General features: G+C 37.1%; 5 protein-coding genes and 1 long non-coding RNA gene across 12 annotated transcripts in view; 2 read left to right on the forward strand and 4 right to left on the reverse strand.

Moving 5' to 3' along the window:
- Positions 1–5,212, reverse strand: part of LOC107266720 (DNA ligase 3) — a 29,773-nt gene extending 24,561 nt beyond the window's left edge. The window contains exon 1 of one of the 2 annotated variants that reach the window (XM_025084022.1): positions 5,125–5,212. The gene's annotated coding sequence lies outside the window, so the exon portion shown is untranslated. Of the gene's footprint in view, positions 1–2,246; positions 2,424–5,124 lie in introns of those variants that run through there. The other variant, XM_015737484.2, reaches the window with a different exon arrangement.
- Positions 5,213–6,237: 1,025 nt separating this feature from the next.
- On the reverse strand, positions 6,238–7,033 carry LOC107266730 (prothoracicotropic hormone-like). Its single transcript, XM_025083816.1, has 4 exons — positions 6,996–7,033; positions 6,738–6,929; positions 6,493–6,657; positions 6,238–6,399 (listed from the first exon to the last, which is right to left on the reverse strand). The coding sequence occupies exons 1-4, from the start codon at positions 7,014–7,016 to the stop codon at positions 6,238–6,240; spliced, it is 540 nt and encodes a 179-aa protein (XP_024939584.1). The 5' UTR covers positions 7,017–7,033.
- Positions 7,034–7,052: 19 nt separating this feature from the next.
- On the forward strand, positions 7,053–19,032 carry LOC107266728 (orcokinin peptides type B). Of its 5 annotated transcripts, none has more exons than XM_025084029.1 (6): positions 7,053–7,183; positions 7,753–7,879; positions 8,054–8,993; positions 9,127–9,534; positions 13,165–13,252; positions 15,758–16,274. In XM_025084029.1, the coding sequence occupies exons 4-6, from the start codon at positions 9,442–9,444 to the stop codon at positions 16,144–16,146; spliced, it is 570 nt and encodes a 189-aa protein (XP_024939797.1). In that variant the 5' UTR covers positions 7,053–7,183; positions 7,753–7,879; positions 8,054–8,993; positions 9,127–9,441; the 3' UTR covers positions 16,147–16,274. The 5 variants fall into 5 exon arrangements, with proteins under 5 accessions (XP_024939797.1, XP_015592984.1, XP_024939799.1 ...); XM_015737498.2 differs by having other exon boundaries at positions 8,833–8,993; XM_025084031.1 differs by lacking the exons at positions 7,053–7,183; positions 7,753–7,879; positions 15,758–16,274 and adding exons at positions 16,353–16,485; positions 18,220–19,032 and having other exon boundaries at positions 8,003–8,993.
- LOC112494209 lies at positions 17,720–18,329 on the reverse strand. The gene is made up of 3 exons (XR_003059432.1): positions 18,202–18,329; positions 17,897–18,124; positions 17,720–17,811 (listed from the first exon to the last, which is right to left on the reverse strand). It is a non-coding gene; the product is annotated as an uncharacterized LOC112494209 (long non-coding RNA).
- Positions 19,033–19,681: 649 nt separating the features above from the next.
- LOC107266726 lies at positions 19,682–21,381 on the reverse strand. 2 transcript variants are annotated; one of them, XM_015737496.2, is made up of 5 exons: positions 21,066–21,261; positions 20,940–21,002; positions 20,813–20,875; positions 20,610–20,723; positions 19,682–20,547 (listed from the first exon to the last, which is right to left on the reverse strand). In XM_015737496.2, the coding sequence occupies exons 1-5, from the start codon at positions 21,147–21,149 to the stop codon at positions 20,281–20,283; spliced, it is 591 nt and encodes a 196-aa protein (XP_015592982.1). In that variant the 5' UTR covers positions 21,150–21,261; the 3' UTR covers positions 19,682–20,280. The 2 variants fall into 2 exon arrangements, with proteins under 2 accessions (XP_015592982.1, XP_015592983.1); XM_015737497.2 differs by lacking the exons at positions 20,940–21,002; positions 21,066–21,261 and adding an exon at positions 21,270–21,381.
- LOC107266722 (cyclin-dependent-like kinase 5) lies at positions 21,336–23,130 on the forward strand. The gene is made up of 7 exons (XM_015737490.2): positions 21,336–21,512; positions 21,682–21,770; positions 21,885–22,078; positions 22,167–22,254; positions 22,316–22,487; positions 22,562–22,773; positions 22,837–23,130. The coding sequence occupies exons 1-7, from the start codon at positions 21,476–21,478 to the stop codon at positions 22,942–22,944; spliced, it is 900 nt and encodes a 299-aa protein (XP_015592976.1). The 5' UTR covers positions 21,336–21,475; the 3' UTR covers positions 22,945–23,130.
- The last annotated feature ends 3 nt before the right edge of the window (positions 23,131–23,133 follow it).

Here is a 23,133-nt window from a genome sequence, read left to right on the forward strand (position 1 = left end):
TTGCTCTAGGAACCAGCAGTAAGTAGCTGAGAACCTCTGCCCGCCAAGCTTTGCGTTCGTGATCACGTTCAGCTTGGCTACCATGGCTGATGCATTATCGACGGAGGCGATGATCACAAAATGTTACTCCCGGACTCGCCGCTACGATTTGGCGCCACGCTTTTGGTATTGCCTAAAATCGTAGCATTGAGCATTTTCCTACTTATATTTGGTTGTCGCCAAATGATATTTGTGACAATGTTGCTGAAATCTGGCACATGTCCTTCATTGGGGATACAATCATAAGGAACGGGAGGGAATACTGCAAACGTGTGTACGTAGTCATGAGACTCACTTTTTTAGGGCGTGATTTAAACTTATAGTGAAATATTTATGATTTAGAAATGAATAAACACCATATGCATAAAATATCGATTTGTTGAATTTTACAGTGGTGTCCATTCAACAGATAATCGATATTCAATGCATATAGCGTTAATTCGTTATATATTACAATTATTGCGTTTTCTGAAAGGCAAATCACAAAAACATTAGCAATGATTTTATTAAAACTATAAGTAAGCTATTAATACACCGTTATTGATAGTATTGTCAGGTACATATGTTACAATTATTATTACTTCTTACAGATATTTTTAATTTTTTTGTTGAATTACTGATACCGTTTCCTTACTAAAGCTCTAATATGAGAAAATTTCTTGTAAACAAATTGGATTAATGTTTCTAATACCCTAGCTTCTGACTTCATAGAAAAACATTTTTTTATCTATCTTGGTTAATATTACAGAGTAATAGAAAATTGAGGCCTGCCTTCCTTAATTTTCCCCACAAAACGTTCAATGCATCAAGGATGTGAATCCATCTTGAAAAAGGTGGCAGTACAAAGTGTGTCCCTGTGGATTTCACAAAAATAATACTTAACAGTACTTTGATAGCTTCATTTCAGAAATCACAGAAATACAGGTTGGTTTTCTTAATTACACATCGCAAGTATTTGCCATCGGTTGGCTGAATAACGCACTCCTTTATGCTATCTTATAGTTTATCCATAAATAGGACAGTCAGCACTCCCTCAGCCTGTGCAGGCAAAAATTTTGAACCTGAAACAAGCATGAAAAAAAGAGCAGTTTGACTTTAGAATAATGTTCTTAACAAAGAATAAAATAATTTTTTAGAATAATAGTTATCAAATGAAAATAAATACTTGCTTGTATTGTCCATATGAGAAATCCAAATAGCAAAAGTTTGTCAAAAGTTGAAAACTTAGATTATTCAAACTTCTTTTACTTAATTTTTTAAAAATTGCAGTGTTCTTAACAAATTTGTTTATGCAAATTAAACTATTATTATACATTCTATTTATTGTTCTTTCTTTCTAATAGGTAATAGTATCAATAATAAAATTTAAAAAACAAATAGTTTGAAGTAAAAGAAAATTTTATAAGGAATTATTAATAGGTACTTGCCAACTTGTCCAAATACGGAAACACGAAACATTATTGCTCGTTTATTGCACTTGTTACAAGTTACGAAACAAATGTAACCTTGTTCTAAGACGTCATGCGTTTTAAATCGCAATGACAAACGGCGTTAAAAGGGCCCATATCTAGCGAGTGCTAGCGATCAAGAATTGTAATCACGAACCTAAACCTAAGCAAGGATGAGAGACGATATGTCCAGCGATCTTCTACGTCAGTATATTGTTCTTTTCTATGGGTAACCCCGTGAGTCGCTACTATCTCACTAACACGTGGTACACCTCATTGAAGGAAAAAGCCACAACGAAAAGAAAGGTAGGATCTCACTCATACTCTGTAGTATGTTTTCCTATTCGAACCAAATTGCGCATGTATTATACAGGCCCAGCAAAAATGTCGCACCGGTGACATTTTAGCTCCGACAAAACGCTTTAACACATCACATGCACATTGTAGAATTTTGGATGAAGTAAAGTTTCATTTTTGCATAATTTTGTTCGACAAACAATTACCAAGCAGGCCTCCCCAGTTGTCTCTTTAAGCAATACTTTTTTTTTTAACACCATTAACTTTTTAAGAGACTATACAGTGTGCGATAGAGACAACATACTACATTGGCCTTTTTTCTTCACGCTATTTTTCTCTCCCCCTCTCTACGTTGCTCTCTCTCCCCTATCGTACGAGTCCAGTGTACTTCTATTTCAGTAATATGGCCCCAACACAAATCAATATGGCATGCGTATATGTACACATAAACGCTGAACTCACCGATTTTTAAATGGGCCACGATGAAACAAAGTTGCACAGCGTTCAAACGTCAAATTTATGATATTTACACTCCTTCAAATTGAACTAATTCTCTAGAAGAAACTTAATACGCATTACTTAAACATGACAATGATGCAAACTGGGCGAAACATGTGCATTGGTGCTGCCGCTGTCGTTAAATCTATGTCACTGCATATTCGATGGTCGATAACAACAGAAAATAGAAAGTTCTATTATACCGACTGACTGTAATTGATTATTTTATCAAAGGAAAGAAAAAAGATAAAGAGCTTATGGATTTATAAAAAAGTTGGTAGCAACTGAGATTTGATAAGCGCGGGTTTATATTAATTTAAATAAGGAAGATAAAAGCAGATAAATTATCAGATTAATTAAAAACGTATATTATATTACGTTATCGTGATTGCTTTCGTAATTCAATTCCTGCCTTTTGTTTAATTTCTCATCTCAAGCTCACAAAACACAATTCAAGCGCGGGTTCGTGAATTATTAAGAAAATTACTGATCAGAGCACATATAATTCCAGAATAAAAATCGAGTTCTATATATGTCAAGCATTATGAACGGTTGTGTTATATTCAGTCGGTCTGTAATAATAACATCAGATGATCGGCATGCTCATTTGTAAACTCATCCATAAGTAATGTACGATTAACATTTGACATTGCTCGTGAACTGCAACAGGTAAATCGCGTAGAACAACCTTGTCACACGGTTGCATACAATTTATTTATTGTGCAAGAGAACGAGAAAAAAGTAAATCAAACAAACCTAATTCCGGAAACGACGCCAAAGCACTGCAAGAGCGTTCCAGTTAAACTAGAAGCTCGAAAGCGGAACGTTACAAGGAAAAAAAATGGAAGATAGCTCGACTGAAAGTACAGAAAAGAATAAAAAAAATGAAAGAAGTCAACGTATAAGCATTGCACCCCAAAGGCCACTTCAAGGGAACGCCCGCATTTTTCCAAGGACAATTACGAGCCCTTTCCTTGGACGAGGACAGGACATTTAAAACGTCTGCAAATCCTTGTGATATCTTTAATCCCCCAGGATTAAGGATTTTCTCGAGGGTCGTTCGAAGGTTCAAAAATAGTTATATAATTAATAATAAATTTTCAAACATCAAGGAATCCATTAATTTACGTGTTGATTTAACATAGATGGAATAAGCGTAGAGTATCGAATAGTCCTTTCAATGAGTGGTTGGAAAGTCTACGCCCACTGGAAAGTAAATGAAAGATCAGCTACAAGGTAAACAGTGGCTTGAGTGGCTATATCCAGGGTGGACAGTGTGTATCGATGGCTAGAATACAGTGGAGGGCCACTGAGCAGAATGCCGGAGAGGCCAAGGGAAATCTTTAGGGCGTGGGACTCGAAGAGAAGTGCGATGCTATAGGTTTGGTATGGTGACCAGTCTAGTCCTTTCTCTATCTATTTTTTGTCTCTATCTCTCTATCTTACACGTACGTATAGCATAGTAGCAGGTGGACTGCGTAACCGACGGCAACTTGCTGAGAGGCAATATTGTTGAGGCTAAAATACAAACACGATAGGAGTGCTTACACGATGAAAGTATCGGACGCGCGGAACCCTGAAGCTTTTTAAGCGAGCTTAATCAATCGAGGGATCAGATAGGACGCTATCGAGGGATGACGCTTTCACTGAAATACTTGAGCAAACAATGCTCAGCCCATAGCGGAAGAATGTTGTACATACCATAGGTAGTAATTCGGAACTGCGTAAAACTTTTCAAGTACAGCTTTTTCATTCTAAATCGTTAACTTTCCTCGATTAGCTTTCTTTGAGGTGAATCAATGTTTACTCAGCTAAGGGAGGGATAGGGACCTCTTCAGTTTTTATTAGAAACGTCATCGAGAGTGCTGAACTGGCCCATAAAAAACCGAGTTGATACCCAGAAGGCAAAAGATAACTCTTCACTGTTAAAGTTAATGGCGATTGGTAGTACTCAGTCAGTCAAGTAAATCAAAATAAAATCTCTTGAAATTTTCTTCTTGATCCCATTCAAAACTCGGTGTTCCTTTCAAATTTTAATTAGTAAGAGGACAAATCTTTGTCTATATATTAATTCTCTGTTCTTCGAGATTAACTGTCGGTAAGACAGGCTGCTTGATTCACGTTCAAAGAAATCCTTTCTTTTCTTGAGCTTTTTCATCGTGCGCCGAACACGGCACGGCGTTGTACTTAGAAATAATTATAAGTGTTCTGGGTGGGTGCTTCACACGCAACGACGTACGTCGTGGACGGCTGCTATTGCCATCAAGGCGTCCAATTCAATCCGGCACGGCGTAACGGCGTCCACAGCTTTAAATTACACAGCGCTAAACGGACGTGTTCACACATGCCGATTCTTTGCCGTCCATCGAACAGAGTCGCTATCATACTTTTTAACAATTTAGTACAGTGAATGCAACCAACCGAGACGAAAGCAATCGAATTGAACAGGGGACGGCACGAAGCAGTGCCGTAGCATTTCGCGCCGTTAGCTCGACGACCCATCCTTCGGTATGCACCGCACAGTACCGGACACGGCGTAAAGTCATATCGTCTGAAAAAGGCCTTACGGAACGCAGATGTAAACAACGAATCTGCTTACATTTTTCCGTCTGCGAATAAAACCTTTATTCAATATCCAGCCCTTTCTCTTTTTCCTTTGGTACGTTTCAATTTCATCCCCGCGTAATCAAACAGACTTACTAAACGAATGTTTCACCGTCACAAGTGCTATTTCAGGTAGACGCCTTCCGCATTGGTTTAACCATAAATAACTGAATTCTCAGGGTGACAACATATGTGACGTAAATACGTATACTTACATATACTACATGACTCTTCATACCTCTTTCTCACTAGGACTAGACTGCAGTAACCTAGTGGATTTCCGTGTACACGGGGTTCACTCAACCTCATCTAACTCCCCCTGAGGTTAGTCGCTTGTCGTCTTTATGGATATAGCTTGTATATATTTTGCTCTAGCGGCTAGAATACTAGATCTGCACACTTAACACTGGAAGTATAAAGGTATTTCTTGATATACGTATCCCTATATGCACTGTAGATAGCATCGCAGATGAAAAATGTACACAGGCGAGGAACTTTGACAGGTGGGACAGGTTATGTTACACGATACGACTTTTTTAATCCAGTTTTCAATAAGCATAGGTTTGAATATAATTAGGTCTATTCTTTCTCTTGATGAAAAGTAATTTAAATGAGAATAGATTTACCTGAACAATTTTGTGACCCTCAGCATAGAATATATGTGTATCAAGTCTTGAGTGCCGTGCCAAGGAGCCGTAGGGTAACGACGGTGCATTAAAGAGCCATCGAAAATCATTCGATCAATTTTCTATAGAGTTATTTGGTGAAGTGATTGAAGATGGTCACGACAGCGACGGAATTATTGTGGACTGAATTATGGGAATACAGGAAAATGAATTTGAATTACTTTGACAGAGGGCAATATTTGTAGGTTATGTTTATAAATCAAATCTCAGAACCCATTATTCTGGTTATCTCCAAAAAGACTTGATAGCCACGTGCTGCGTCACCTTCAACTCCTTTTCCCAGTACAATCTAACCTCCCTCATTTTTTTTACACGACGACCCTAAAGCGATTCACTCACGCTCCTACCACTTTTCTGCTTAATTGGTTACTCCCCTTTTTTATACGTTCTTTATTTTCTTTTCTTCTATGTTCGGACCACGCAGAATCACTTTTTTGATTTCTCTTTTTCGTTCTTCCGTAGACACTTTGTGATCCTCTAATCTCTCTTATATCCAGTTGATGGACTTCTCATTTTTTTATATCTCACTCTTTAACTGCTCTGTAGTAACAATAGGACAAAATTCAATATTCTTAGAAGACACTCGTGTCTCTTTGCATTGTTTCTTTATTCGTCACAAATTACAGAATACACTATAGAAATGATACAAGAACATTTGCCAAATTTCAGGTTTGCTTATTCTTCACCTGCTTACAGGCGACGTTGATTACCATTGATGCGAGCCGCCAGTTTCCATAGAGGAGGTCAGGTACAGGATTAATTTTTTCGAATTTTATGTCGCTCACTTCAGTACTGTTATTAGAGCCCAGTCGCTTCAAAACGTACACCTGAAATCAAGCATCAATAAATAATTATGGGTTGAGTGACAGTAACTATCAGGTTGGTACTCAAGTAAAAAGTGACAATTTTAAAAATCTCACTGTATATTTCATATTTTCGCACTGTTTAAACGGAGTAGAAGAATGTTCTTCGCACTCCCCTTTTGCCAGAATTCTCGGAAAGTGTCCTTCGCCAAGATCCACCTCCCCGTCCTGCGTGCAGCAGGTGCATGATGACGATGACAACGACGAAGTATAATAATAGTTCTACAATGCACGAATGATATCAATGATCCGACCAAGGTATTCAAATTCCACAAAACACGATAATAAAGAAATAATTTTACCTCTGGCCTTGATTGTAATCCTCTTCTAGATTCTCCGGAAATGATGTTACGCTTTTCATTAAACGGCAGACACAATCCTTGAATGCATTCGTCTCGTGCCGAGGACACATCGTCATCAAAGATGTAACTGTTATCCCAGGGTTCTTCTATTAGAAAACTTTCACCGTCTACCACCAATTTCAATAATGCAACCTGAAAACGTAAATTAGTTATAAAATATCGTAATTTTATTTAACGTTAATTATTTTTCCTCCTTACAGTGATTATCAGGATCTTCATGTTGCTGGTGGTCAGCTTCAGGGATGAACTAAGTGAATGAGTCAAAGTTTCATGGGCTTTTATACAAAACAAGATGAAAGGAGATGCGCAGTCTTACGTCACTCTGAACAATATTCACCTCCTATACAAAGAATCCATTAAGAAAGACACCTGATAGCCATTAATAGGTAGGCAGAATAGAGTGGTCCATTCTTGGCTGAGGCATATCTGAAATGCTCATAAGATTTTCTTCTGAATCCCTGTAAAGATCACATCAATGGTATTTTTGACTTTTTCGTGAGAATTTTGCATAATTTCTTATCTATCGCTGTACATAAACTAACGAAATGCAAAGTCTCTATCCATTAGTGACAAAGCCTCGAAAGTGGTTATAATGGGAGCGACTCTTCCGTGCTATCGATAAACCCTACCCTTCTACTCGTATATATATAGTACATGTGGTATAGTGACGTCAAGATATGTATTTTCCGGAAAATATCTCAAGTCAAAAATTCAAATACAAATTGTACATGAAAATTCTCTGTAAATATTTTGCGATAAACACTCATAATGGACAATCATTGTTTTTGTAGTTGTACGTATTTCCAATTTCGCGCCGATTCGATTCTTATGTGGGATTCGCAGGAATTTTATTTGCGTTATCACAAAAATCGTTTCACGTATTCTCACTTTGTGTTATTTCTTGATATTTAAACAAATATGAAACTTAGACGCTTACCTTTAACTGTACTTACAGGGGCAAGAGAATTTTCCGCACCAGATATGAGCAACACGGATCGATTGGACGGTGCCATATTTTTTTCCCATCGTCCGTAAAGCTCCCACGTGCCTCGTGCGATTTTTCTTCAGTTTTACTTGTCCAGGTAATTTCGAATTCAACACGATCGTGTAAAATTCGCTCATTCCCGAATCTTACTGGATTATTTTTTTTATATAATATTAATGAGCAGTTAATTCAACTGGTAATTAATTCGAATGACGTCAATGCCGCTCTAATTAATATAATAATAAAACGATGATTTGTTTTCACGAGGAAGACTCCCTTTCGCTATCAGGTGTGACTAAAATCAAAGAACATCAAAAAGAGAGTCAAGTAATGCGCGCCAGCAAACTCATGGATGACGGGTAAACAAAAAGGAAGAATGCAGAGAAAGCGAGAAGAAAATTTCAATTAATTTACGATGCTGGCAGAAGTGAGATAATGATTGCGAGAGATCAATACCTTCAATGATCTTTCTACCAACGTGTAACATGGAATTTGTCTTTTTCATAGTTTAATACCTTTATACCCGCTACTGCGAATTTTCAAGATAATATATCTATATATCGTGCTAGATACTAATTAAACGTACGTGTAACGTATCGCGTATTAATGACCGCTAGATAGAACGACAGGAAACTAACGATATAAATCTACAGCTAATCCTATAGGGATTTGCTGAAAAGCTTGGTCAACCGCCTACCAATCTAGTAATATTAAAAACCACACAGCCCTTATTTGTAGGATTCTTTAGAATTTTCCTATTCTATATGAATATATATACATATACACTAGATAGATATATCTATATGTAAAAAAAGAAAACGTCATAGAATAGCGAGGGTGCTTCAAGGTCCTAGTCTCAAATTTCATCATCAGACTGCCTCATTTTCACCGACCCCTGGAAATTGGTCAGGGTCGTACGGTTTTGACGATTCCGAATAATTTCCATTAATCAACCAACGTAAAGATATATCCTTTCTTCTGTATTTTCTTAACTGCATCCTCCCTTCTCAATTCGAGTTGCTTCCCTGACTTCCTTTTATCTGTTAAAAGAAAATTGCTCCATCACCTATCGTCAATCATATCGTGTCTTTCGCCCACGCTGGACCAGTTGCCATTTCCATCTTCTTTCCCGGCTGTAGACTGGAAATTTGTAAATGTGACGTCACATCCTTCGGATAAGACTAAGAGCAACGATCGTGTCTAATCGACAGGTAAGAGATCAGGTATCCACAGGATGTAAGTATTTGAAAAATATTTATAAATTATGCACAGCCATGTGTAACTTTACTTTTGACTGTCATTATAAATAATATTTAATTAACATTATTATATTTTAAATTTCAGAAAAATCATATCAAGGCAATTAGACCATTCAAAAGTTATAAGAATCCATCGGAGTGCGTAGCAAGTCATATCTAATCGTGAAGAGGTCGTGCGTGCGCGCGCACTCTGGTACCCCTTCGTCGTTTCACCCTCATCGCTAGTGACTATATATTTCGGGGAAACACGCGACCCCGACACTGCACTCTCCACGCGTTTGCACGCTGTGACCAACCACCAACAACCCCATTGAGTAGTCAGTGTCAAATTCCACGACATCCCTGCGCCAGCCCGTTTTCTCTTGAAAGGGAAGAACAACCTTCCTCAGGATCAACTATCATGTGCACCATGTCACGTTTTGGAATCGTCACTCCAATCAGCGCAATCTTTCTGATTGCAGTAGCCGGCTGCATTTATGCTGCACCGACACAGGTAAGTTTTAAGCAATTTTTCAGTTTGTCATATTTCATTTTGAAATCTATTACACGCAATTAAAATGAAGTAAGGAAGGTATTCAGCTTTGGTTTTAAGGTATCATCTTAATACATTTTTTAGGCAATTTAAAGTACATGCGTTTCCTGGCTGAGTTTATAGTCAGTCCAATCAAATTTAGCTTCAAAGGGACAATACGCGTAGTTCATATAAATTATATATAAATTAATAGTAAGTATTAATTACGTCACGTACATATTAATTAATCAAAGCAAATACTTTAAGTAAACGTTTGAGTAAACGTTGTTTATTTGATTTATACTTAGCACAGGTTTGATTCGTAAACATTTTTTGAATTGATTTAATTTAAAAAGTCACTAAACAAAAAAAATTTAACTTCTCCTCGGTAAATTCAAACTGTTGGTTTTATCAGAATTTGGTATCACTACATCATTTCTGTTAGTCACGATATCTCAGAGTAATTTATTTTCAAACGAGGTTCCTGTATTTTACAACTTTATACGTTATAAAGTTTATGCTCTAATTGTCTAGTTTTTTTTTGTCTACGCTATATGATCGGTTAATATGACTCTGGCGAAGTTTCGAAAATTCCTTGTATAACAGAAGTTTTCAGAGCGGCAACATCATTCCATTCTCCCAACTTGTTGCACACGATGCACACAGGCTGCTTTCCACTTTGCACTTTAACTCTGGAAAATATGATTGTCAGCATATACAAATATTTATTCGCTCTTAGCAAACTCGAAGCATTATTTATTTATTGTACAATATCACAAACAGTATAATTATTATCAATCCTACTACGAAGATATCAAGAAATACGGAAACGTTTGAATTTGAAATTATAGAAATAATTGAAACGTGCGAATTAATTAAATATAATATTTTACGTATGTAATGCGAATACATGGGCAGAGTTACGCAATTTTCTCATTCAACTTTTCTCATGCATGACAACATGATGGATAAACAATTTTCTTATCAGGGTATACATGGCATGGCATACATGGATCAGTTTTATCAGAATTAAATAAGCTACGTGCCATCAGGATTTTTTGTTATTCAGGTACTTTCTAGTAGATTGGAAAAGGAAACGTGATAATGAAAAATGCTAAAAAGGTGGGGAAATGCCGTGGCGCCAGATAGCCGGGAGATTTTGCCAAAAAAAAAAAAAAAAGAAAGGGATCCGAGACACAATGAGATTCGTCAGAATTCTTTCTTGCTATATTTTATTTTGAAAATAAATGACTGGCGCGTGATTCACCAGGACTCTATTCTCCTACGCACATTTCTCCTTGTTGACTTTACTCAATATTAATAAAACGAACGAACGATGAAAATCATCTTACGTAAAAGCTCACGGGTATTTCCCGCTATTGAAATTGCCAATTCAAAGTATCGTTTACTCGTTCATTCGTCCATTAATTCGTATAGGTCGGTTTGCGATATTTTCACCGTTTCTACCGAATCGCAGGCGATTTAAATTTATCGGGTGATTTCGGGTAAATGGTAAATTTTACAAGGATCTTTGCGAATACGATCTCACCATACCTCAGTACGCGAGTCGATAATTGAAGAATCGAACATAGATCGATAATCGTAATATCTTTGCAAAATTATAATCACTTATCGGCACGAATATAATGTGGCGCGTGCTTATGGATCGTGGAAAGACCCTCGATAAGAGTGGCATGAAAACACTCGGAAAAAAAAATACGAAAGGCTCAAGTGTCTCTGGTATGTTTACAGTATGATTCCCGGACCAAATGGAAGTCGCTGATTGTGAATCTACCCTACTTATTTCTCAGTGAAACTGTCAAGCTTAACATTTCTTTTTTGCATAATACACAAACCACTGACGTCTTAACTTTTTCCCACCAACCAGTCCAATACCTCGTTCCCTCTGTTAACTTTGATTCCTCGACTCAGTTATTGACTACCCCGATACCGGATGGGTATATGGCTAGTGCACTTCCGGCAGTCCACAGGGAAAAGTCTATAAAGCACTTCCTCGTACGGAGGAAATTAATCTCATGTCAAATTAAAAGCCCGCTCTACACTGTGCAATAGCTGACGACCTTCGAAGAGTGTACTACTCCAGAGAACTGCGAGACTGCTTGACTCGACAATACATACATAATGAATAGCTATTTAGCAAGTAACTAATTAACGCAGTTAAACGTACTTGACTAGACAATTTAATTGATCCAAATGATAATCGTATCTTCTCAACTGCGTGAATTGAACCAGTAAACTCATTTGACTCACGAAAATCCACTTCACGAAAGTGGATAAATAATCAGCTACAGTCAACCACATTAATATGCTCAATGTGGCTAAACCATTTTTTTAACCAATTTTGAGATGCGTGACCCATTGCTCTCATTAGGAATAGACACGCTCCAGCCCTTATCGTTTATCTTCTAGTTACGTGCTAGGATAAATTGTCTCTCGCCACGTCGCTCTAGTATCCCAGTAGGACATGAAGGGTGCGCAGAAAATTCATATGCACATATATCAGCGGGGTGCGTGTTACTTTTCTTTTTTCTTCTTATCTTACCTATTCGCTGTTTTCTTTTCTTCGCATGGATAATCTGATCGGCCGATATACTTGACAGCTGATACAAACCGTCTCGGTAGGGGTTTGATCGTCCGAAACAAGGCTACGGATTTAACTGTCCATTGGTAAGGGCTCACGTGTATCGAGTCTGCATTGAAAATTTTTAATGTTTCAGTTCAATCGTATTAGGTTCTGGCACTTGGTACGCATCTATCTGCGGGAAATCGATTACCCTTTAGCAAACATCCGAGTAGTTGGTTAAATTGAGAATTGACAGGGTGTGAGTGGGAGAGAGAGATCTTATAGCGCACAAACAGAAAAAACACGAAAATAAAAAAATAGTAATATGAAATTAAAACATAGAAACACTTCATTATCTGTATTCAATTTTGTTCGTTATAAAATGGATGAAAAGAGATTCAATGAAACTCAATGAAAAACAAAGTGACTCTGCATAGCGTCCTCTTTATAAATATTGTTAGGCCAACGCTTTGGACGTGGGGTATTATAGGGAATTTAAATTTTTAATGAAGGTATTTCATCCATTTGTATACGGGAACGCGATAATGGAAGGAAGTCGTTGAGGCGTACGAGGAGAACGGCTTGAAATATTTTGCGATAATATAATCCAAGAAAGTCTTAACTGGTACAAGCTATTATACATATTCAACAACTGGGGATACTTGTGATTCGTTATTTTGAGTTTTCCGCGGAATTTTTTTTTAATGCGACTGCGACAGCTTTCAATCGATTCGCGTTGTGGATCGATATCAGACTTTCATTTTCTCATTTATCGACTACCTTCCTATGAATTCTGTATGAGAAATGATAAGAAAAAAATTTGGTTATTTTTATGTACATATATTTACTTTTCTGTTTAGCATCTATGTAGAAAAATTTTTTGACATTTTTTTTTTCTTTAGCCCTTTGTCTTTGGATTGACAAGTCTATATGTACGTAAAGGCACGTGACACATTTGAAATTGAAATATTGGATTTTTTTTTCGAATTCTATTATAATTTAGTGTAAAAACGCTTTTTTTGTTTTAGTATCAAAACGAAATCATGGAGGCCGACCCGAGGGTTTATTCTCAGCCTGAACTTGCTGAAGCACTGGCCAGGCATTATGAGGCTCTCGGTAAGTCCTGTATATAATAAAATTCTTGTTATACTTATTATAAGTATTTATTACGTGACGTCATGTTGTAAATTACAAGCGTTAAAAAATATGTAAACTCGTGCCAGTCACGCCTGTATATATATGCTTGAATCCTTGATTATAGTAACAAGGTTGAAACTGCTGAACTGTTACCATAAGGACTCTCGACAGCCAGGGTAGCGAAGATAACGTCGGATCGAGTTTCATTAAATTTTTAGGGATGACATCGAACAGCTAGTCAGAAACCGTTGGGTACTTGTTAAGACGAATAGAAACCGAACGACTAAAAGCCAGCCTTACCTATAAAATCTTTCTTGTAAAACTGATAATCCTTTTTATCATTTTTTCCTTTTTTCTCATACCTCATTTTTATCCGCGACCTTTCATTGGTCTGTTATGCGCACCTCACGTGTTCAGGTTCAGGGTTGTTCTTTGTATATTTATTATGATATCGAACAGCCTGAATGATGTGTAACGATTTGAAAACTTATATGCATAATCCTCATAAAAATGAAGATCCTATAAAGCACGAGTTTTCGTGAAAAATGTGCACCCTCAGTCACTTAGATATAATAAATAGAGAACCACCGGCCATGGTAACATGGCGTTATCGTTTCCGAAACAATAACGTTTTTACTGAAAAAATATGATGATGAAAATGTGGTCTTAATATCGGGGTAACAATTTCTTTCGATCGCGTCTTTATATCTGAATTATTTACTTGGGTAATATTCAAACCAGGCAGAAACTTTCGATCGTGTTTATTCAAGACAGTACTTTGTTGCTCAGCTGGTCTCCCTAACCTACAAGGATCGATAAATAATTATACATTCGGACAATGTCGTTATCGTGAAATATTATTTTACCACGGAAATTGATTTTTGTTTTGTGATATGGCCACGTGTCATAGTAGATTCCGTCGGATAAGATGGAATAAAAAATAAAAAATATTGCTTCACAATATTCCTATGTTATTTCTTGGGAATTACTTAAGGTACGTTCCGAAATTCACCGCTACTACTACGAATATCGTCTTGTCCCTGTTTACCTGCATGCAATAGAGTGGGACATAACCATGGTCATAGAGCTTGGAGCGAATATCGGAACACACCTTAAAGCCTATAGGAACCAGAATAGGATATTAAGAAATAATGGTATATCGGGAGGTAACAGAATTTTATTTTTCTAACCTAAAATTGAAGCCTTGTCATAACTGTTATCGATCCTCGGGCACAGCCGTGAATCGTTTTTTTAACAATTCATGCGATAAACTTTTCGAAGAGCTCGTCAAATAAATTTTAAACGGTATTATCGTTATGTAAGCTTTTTCAGGTAGAACATCGTTTGATTGTTAATATTATTTAAAGAGAAGAAGAATCTTTACGGATATTCATAAATCGTGAATTATTCAGTGCTATCGATTCCAACATAATTATATGGTGACTGCTTTCTCTTGTCTGTATAAATATTTTTCTACCTTGAAGCCAAACGTGATACGAATTTGTATTATACGCATTTGTGATATTGCTGTATCGAGAGTGCATTTTGTTGAAGCTTTCAAAACAAGTACAATGTCAATGGCAAGTGGCATTGTCGCGTGATTGACATAAAATAAATTTCAAAGTTAATAAAATTTTACAACTATTAATTCGCAAAAGCTTTTTGTTGAAAATGTATACATATATATGAGGGTAATATGACATCAGTCAATATTTAAAGGAGAATAATTGGACATGCCTTCCAATTTTATAGTTAACTTATAGCTATGTCTAATCTGGTTAATTATTATGAGACTTCCACACCGAAGGCAACAGGCATGGACCAATGGGAAAATAAAATTTGACTATTGTCATCATAATTTGAACCCAAAGCATTTTGCCTATTGATCGAAGCCTGCCTTTGGTGATTTGGTCTGAATTAATCCTTAGAGAACATTAAATACTATTGATAACAATGGCTGCTTATACCGTGTTATTTGTTAATGCGCCATTATGCCATATACGAATATATGATGAATGTCGTCCTTATTCTAAATGTACGTTACTGTCAAACTATAGAAACATGCTTTAGAATGACTAAATGCTTGTTACTCGATTTCAGAACGTTATCAGGCTCCATAATGAAATTAAAGACAAAGAAATTGTGAGAGAAAAAAATGTAAATATTGTACAGAATGCTCGTTTTCGTATGACCGTATTCATCACGTTCTTGTCTCTCAATTAGAGTGTGCAATCCTTTGAAGATACTTTTGTGCCAAGAGGTAAGACATTGACTGTTTATTGGAATCCATTAATTTTCTGTAAAATTTTTTATAAATTTATTGTACATATCATTTAAAAAATTGCTACCGTCGCTCAATGTAAAAATTTATTGGAGCTATATCGCTTCGATATTTTATCATTACTGCTTGTTGTTTTTGCTCATGTTTATTTAAGGGATTGATATTTTTGTTTCAACCTGTGTCATGGAATTTTGCAATTTCAGAATGGAAAAACAGAAACGGTCGTAATCTGGATAGCATTGGGGGTGGAAATTTGGTAAGAAATCTGGACAGCATCGGCGGTGGGAATCTGGTACGAAATTTGGATAGTCTAGGGGGTGGTAACCTTGTACGCAACCTGGATAGTATTGGAGGTGGAAACCTGGTGAGAAACTTGTATAGGATCGAGGGTAGTAATTCGGTTCGCAACCTGGACAGCCTCGGAGGTGGAAACTTGGTTCGTAACTTGGACAGCATCGGGGGTGGTAACTTGGTCCGTAATTTGGATAGCATTGGGGGTGGTAATCTTGTACGAGACCTGCAGACTTTTAGAGGACGATTCCACGTTCGTAACTTGGACAGCATCGGCGGCGGGAACCTTGTACGAAAATGATCGGCACGACTTAATAAATCATGAATGAATAAATGACATCGATGAAGAGACATACATTAAAAAAAAATCGCACTTAACTCTATTGTTCAAAAGTAATACTGTATACGAATAAACTATTGAAAACGTAACAGTTAGCAGATTTATTTTCCTTCCAGCTATTATTCTCCGAGCAAAGGATCATCAATCAAATAATTATTATTTAGCAGTGTCAGCAGGTGGAACCGGACCACGTAACCTGGATGGTATCGGCGGTGGTCATCTTCTTCGTCAGACACGACGCGGCTTGGATTCCCTATCAGGTGCAACCTTCGGCGAGAACAAGAGGTTCGACTCCCTGAGGTGAGTTCAATCTACAATCATAAAACAGATGTTGAGGTAAAGTGCAGTCAGCCATCCAGTTGGTTATGTAAAGCATCATGTAGTTTAACAGCATCAGAGAAGCAACAGGTTGCCTCCTAGGGAATCTGACAGCTCGTACCTAACACGTAAGTAACGGGAGACGCCAATGACTCAATGTATCTTAAGGCACATCAAGACCTTTCTCAATGCTAATACCTGACAGACGCACGTGGGTACAACAAGTTTTAGCAATTTTTCACAATTTTCTCAATATTAGCTCTGAATCCTCCTGTCAAATTCACCTATCGTACACTTCAGTCAAAGCAATGCTTGTTTCTTTGATATTAATGAAAAGTAACCTTAAGCAGTAAGAATATCATTACACTTGATAAAGAATGTTTGGAGGTCTATAGAAGAAAGGGGAGACAAAGCTCGTCATCGGAAACGTAATATTGCTAAACCTGTACAGGAAGCAGGGTTGAAAGGTAAAAGGTGGTCGAGAGGAAAAGCTTGTCGAAGAAGGGTTCCCAGAGTGCTAGTACCTACTCCTAGCCAGGACATTCCTATCTGGCATGGTCAGAGTGCATGGAACGCTTTACTATGGAGACATGCCCAATAGAACCTTACTCTCTGCCATTCCCATCTCTCTCTTTATCTCTCGCTTTCTTTATCTTTGAAAGTTCCTGCAATTCCTCCGGGAATTGCACGTCATGCTTGCTTCTTGTTGGATGCAGCTCGGGATTCAGGCGGAAGCATGTCAAACCGACCTGGTATAATGGAATCCACTTTTCTGTTTTCATCCTCGTTCACGTTTTCTTATCTATACCAAACTCTTTGGTTTTTGAATTGCCTTTAAAAATACTGATGCATCAGAGATTTTATAAGTGACAATTGAAACGGTCTCCGGATTATTCTTGACGGGATTGATTTCTATTGACGGCTCTTCACTCGTCAGTGTAATACCATTCAGCCGTTTCGAAACGTATCAAACGTTAATACTATTCGACTCTTTTCAATCCACCGTCAACGCACTCGTCACAGTAGATTTTATTTCAACATTTTATTCACCTCCCAGGTTCAATATAAAACGTACACTCGAGTTCAGTTCGTGAGTCGGTATATTCCACTTTTAAAATATCTATTAAAAATGATTCACGAAAATACATGAAAGCGTTTTCAGTCTTGCTCCACTGAAATGAAGGCGTGAGACGTATTTGGTTTTCATGGAACAGCATTCTAAGTAAAGCTTTAATGTTTATCATAGTATAACGTCAAAAGCTCCATACAATCCATACAGTACGGCTTATCTACACACTGGATGCACAACTAAAATAGAGCACAAATTTTACACTAAACGTTATGAAATGTGTAAAGTCCCTTTTCAAGGTAGAATCTATGTCTATTTTATTACCTCTACACATTCACGACTTACAAAATCTAATTATCTCCAAAATATCTGTAAAATTATTGCCTCCCACGCATTCAGCGTATTAAAGCGAACAGAATTCAGTGAATCACGAAGATCAAAGATTTACCCTTTTGACGAGCATTGGACTGGCTTCGGCTTTATTTGATATTCTTATTTTGTCTCTCACTAAAGGGACTTCGTAATGACGATGACTACCAAAGAGACAATATTCTGTAAAAAAAAAAGGAAAAAAAGACAATATTTTAAAACAAAGATTCAAATTAACGCCAATAATGCTTATGCTTTACCTTTATTTTTCTTCACAGTGGCGCCACCTTCGGCACGCAAAAACGCAACTTCGACGAGATCGACCGGAGCGCATTCAACGGCTTTGTCAAGAAGAACTTTGACGAAATCGATCGTAGCAGTTTTGACAGTTTTGTCAAACGAAACTTCGACGAGATCGACCGCGTTGGTTGGGGCGGTTTTGTCAAACGACGACTCCTCGACGCCTACCTGCGTAACAACAAAAACAACAACATCAACAGCGTTAATGAACAACACTAGAAATAGGATTAACATAGGCTATCGATCTCAGCACATCTTACAACCTGTCAGATTTCTTGCGTTCCTCGTCCTGGCGTTTGTTGCTGTTGAGAACAATTGGATACCAATGTATTAGCACAATCAGTACACTGCAGTAGATACTAAAATACTATACCATAGTCGTACACGCTAAGACGAGGTAGTTAATAATTTATTATTAATAACTATATAATTAATTTTCAAAATTATTTATGTATTTCTTTACCTTTTTTTGTTTTCTTTGTAAAATCCATCTTCTCCCTTGACTCCTTCGGAGACCGCTCCAGTATTCTAGGTGTTAATGTGTCTTATGAATTATTCGAAAGCACTAATTATGTCAGAGTCAATGATATGAATGTACCTTCGTCCCGTTAATGAGAATTAATCGGTTGACTCTTTGTTTCCTTGATGAAAATATGAAGCCATCCTCTGTGCGTATGGCTGGATAGATAGATGAAAGATGAATCATTTGCCTTGAGCGATGATCTCTTCCCGTTTATTGCGTTGACAACGATTGTAATGATTATGATAGAATAAAAGGCAGTATTAGTTAATTGCTCTGTTTTGAAAATCGATCGAGAACCTTATAATGTCATAGGATCAATCGTTCTATTCTCATAGATACGCTTTACGATAGAGTAACAATTGAGATAGAAAGATACTTAGACGTAGAGACCCCTCAACTAAGTATATCCACAATCATCTAAATTGCTACGAAATGTCTACAGTATTGAATAACTGAATAAGGAACAAAGTCTATTAAAGTAGAACCAGCTACCATTCTGTAATATCAGTTAAGTGAAATATCCTCGATTGATGTTTGTATAAACATCAGATATCCTTATAATAGGACTACAGAAATTCTCAATTTGGATCTCCTTAATTAACTTGTTCACAAATCTATATCACTGCTCTCTCGAAGGAGACTCGATAATAAATAACTGCGAAGACATTTTTATTTTATCGAGAGACAAATAAAAGCGTATAAATTAAATTCGATTACGTTGGCCCCTAAAACTCTTTTTATATCCTTGTGTTATTTCCTTTGACACTTTTTTCCTCGGAATACCCACGTTGACTTTACTCCCAATTAAATTCTCTTATCTCGCACCGTAACCGCAGTTATCGCCTTTATGCATTCTGGTCTCTTGAAAATGTCGAATTTCATACTGGACGCTTGTGTAATTCATTCGAACGTCATACGTAGTCGTGCACGGTATATGAAGTGCAGCAGATGTGTCTATATATCTGTTTTCAGAGAAATTTCATAAAAGACGCATGCGCGTCCGGCAGCTACCGTAATTGTCGATAATGGTGCTTTGATGTGTCTTCCGATAATTATTTACCACGCGATTCAGCCGTTCCTATGGTGGACGTTGAGAATACGTGCACACGAGTTAACGTTTCTCTCCGTAGAGGCTTTTTTTAATAGCGACTCTGAACTATACCGGGTAGACCAACCTACCGCAATATTTGCTGCACAGGATTGATTCTCGGAAATAAGAGATACCGGATACTGATTAGAACTATCTATGATACTTCTAACGCTATTCATTCACCCTTAACATTCCAATTAGTTTCTGACTTGTTTACCTGGTAATGCGATACCTGTATTATGCTGTAGCACCATCGTGACAGTACTGAATACGAGAATGCCTGACTTTGTCTTGTATTTCCCCATAGCCCAGACGTATATCTTGTCTCACTATAATTCCCATAGGATGACAGCCTAATTAAAGAGACATCCTTTATTCAGAATTTCATATAACGTCCCAAGGGTCTACTATGTCTTGAGGAGCTGATTAATTAGGTATGACATTTGATCCAGTTGAATTATCATTGGCTGCAATCAGTTGAACCGACGTCTGAGGTGCTGAGAATTTCGAGATAGGATTTTGCTGTAGTGCCTCTCTAGTGCCTAGAAAGGTGGTTGTAGAAATTCGTAGTTTCTTCGGTGTCGTAGGAGGTTCAAGAGTTTTTTTAGAGGCCAGGACTTTCTGCACCTCTTCGTTGATGTCGATAGGAGTCTCGATTTTCACGCTTTCCATATTACAATCCATGCGCACCAGCTATAAATAAGGAAGTGACGTGCTTAGTAAGTTTGTGTATGTCGAAACTATGTTGCACCAACCTCTATTACTTCTTCCTCCAGGGTATTGAATCTACCGAGCATCAGGGACATCTTGGAGTTCAATTTCGTAAGGTTGCGAGTGATCTCGAGTTCCTTGCCGATATCGTCCTCAATCTATATGCATTAGATATGTTAACAATTTATTAATGTGAAAGTAACGTGAATGATATACGATAAAAAATGTATTTAAAATGTTATATAACCTCCTTCATCGCTTCTGACACATTGGAGCTTATGTATTCAAGGCTCGAACGAGATTGGCGTACCTGTAAAATCTTATTAGTAATAAAAGTACGCACTGCTTGGAAGACATTTTCTTTTAAGTTTTACAATGTCATTGAACTCTGCCACTTCTGCCATCATCTTGTAATGCGCTCGCATCGTATGGAAAAACTATAAGTAATGTTTAATAGTTTATATAGACCTTTATGAGGATTTATCAAATTGGGTACTAACTCTGTTAATGGTGTATAGCGTGATAGTAAGATTAATCAGGGTTATAATAATACTATTGAAAAGCCGTAGTAGTAACGGGATCATCTTTATCCATTTAATCCATCTAGGGCGAATCACTGATAGGATTTTAGCCTATATTTACATTACCAATACGCGATGACGCGTTGTCAGCAAATAGGAAATATATCTTATTTGTTTTTTTACCGTCATTACTATATAGGGTGTTTCGATAGTTGCCGACTGTTACCGAATGTCACCGACTATTGCCGATTCAATAGTGAGCTTGCTGGAGCTTGCGCAATTGAGCCATTTATGATTCTCGACTGAATATCTAAAAGAAGCATCCAAACAGCCAGCTTGCGCAGCGTTAACCACTGTGCGTTCGTTCCGCCCGTAATTTCACTAAAAATATGCAAAAGTATGAGAAGCTCGAGAAAATAGGAGAAGGTATGTAATTAAGTATTTTATTTTTTTTTTAATCGATTTGATGACATTCCTTTCTCGTTTGTAAATTCTTTATGAACGATCGGGTAGCCGGGACTAGTGATTTCGAGGTTGACAAGTCGCTTTTTCTGTAAAACTGTCATTGTTAAGTTAACTTTTTCTTTATTTTCAGGCACCTATGGCACTGTTTTTAAAGCGAAAAATCGTGAAACACATGAGATTGTTGCGCTGAAGAGGGTTCGTTTGGATGAAGACGACGAGGTAGTTTATTTGTGTTTTCAGTAAGACTCAGTAGCATTGTTGAGCTACCTTATTCTGGTAAATGGATATTTGTTATGGGAATTGAATTTGGTTGTTTGGACTTATTATTTTCAGGGTGTTCCATCATCTGCACTTAGAGAAATTTGCTTGCTCAAGGAGTTAAAGCATAAAAATATTGTTAGACTATACGATGTGCTTCATAGCGATAAGAAACTCACTCTAGTATTTGAACACTGTGATCAGGACCTTAAAAAATATTTCGACAGTCTCAATGGAGAGATTGACTTGGATGTTGTTAAATCGTTCCTGTACGAGAGTATTTTTATATTTATTGATAACGTCACAATTTAATCAATATTAATTTTTTAAATTTTTCTAATGCATATTGGATTGTAGGTATCAATTATTGCGAGGACTGGCCTTTTGCCATAGTAGGAATGTTCTACACAGAGATCTCAAGCCCCAGAACTTACTCATCAACAAGGTATGTTAATGATAGCTGAGCAAAAAATCATGACAGATTTAGAATTACTGTTTATTTGTAGAACGGAGAGCTGAAACTTGCTGATTTTGGGTTAGCAAGAGCTTTTGGAATTCCAGTTAAATGTTATTCAGCCGAAGTAGTAACATTATGGTACCGTCCTCCAGATGTCCTTTTTGGTGCCAAGCTCTACACAACATCCATAGACATGTGGAGCGCAGGGTGCATATTTGCTGGTAAAATGCTAAGACCAAAGTATAAAATTATATTAAATTTACCCTTGTAACAATTGTAAACATATTTGTTCCAGAATTAGCTAACGCAGGTAGACCACTTTTTCCTGGATCTGATGTAGATGATCAGTTGAAAAGAATTTTTAAGATGCTAGGCACGCCGACGGAAGAGACATGGCCAGATTTGACTACCTTACCTGATTATAAACCCTTTCCTCAGTACCATCCTACTCAAGGATTAGCACAAGTCACACCAAAATTAACTTCCAGAGGAAAAGATTTACTTCAGGTATATTTACACTACTTTTAATTTCTTACATCTACTTGTTTATATCTTCATAAATTTTTACAGAGATTATTGGTCTGTAATCCAGCATTGAGATTATCGGCAGACGAAGCTATGGCACACTCGTATTTCAATGATTTGAACCCAGCCATAAAAAATGATCGTTGTCAATAACGTGTCCCCGTGGATTGAAATGCACGTAGCGGGCATACGCCGCAAAGCGACCAAACACACAAGTGAAGATTATTTACTGTACAATGCACATTGTGCTTCGATCGTATTGTGAAATATTATGAAGTCCTGTTTTATATACGATAAAGTCCAAGACGAGAATTAATAAAATTGTCAATTTTATCACTACTT

The sequence above is a fragment of the Cephus cinctus genome, unplaced genomic scaffold (assembly GCF_000341935.2).
Source record: "Cephus cinctus unplaced genomic scaffold, Ccin1 Ccin1_scaffold0330, whole genome shotgun sequence".
Classification (NCBI taxonomy): domain Eukaryota; kingdom Metazoa; phylum Arthropoda; class Insecta; order Hymenoptera; family Cephidae; genus Cephus; species Cephus cinctus.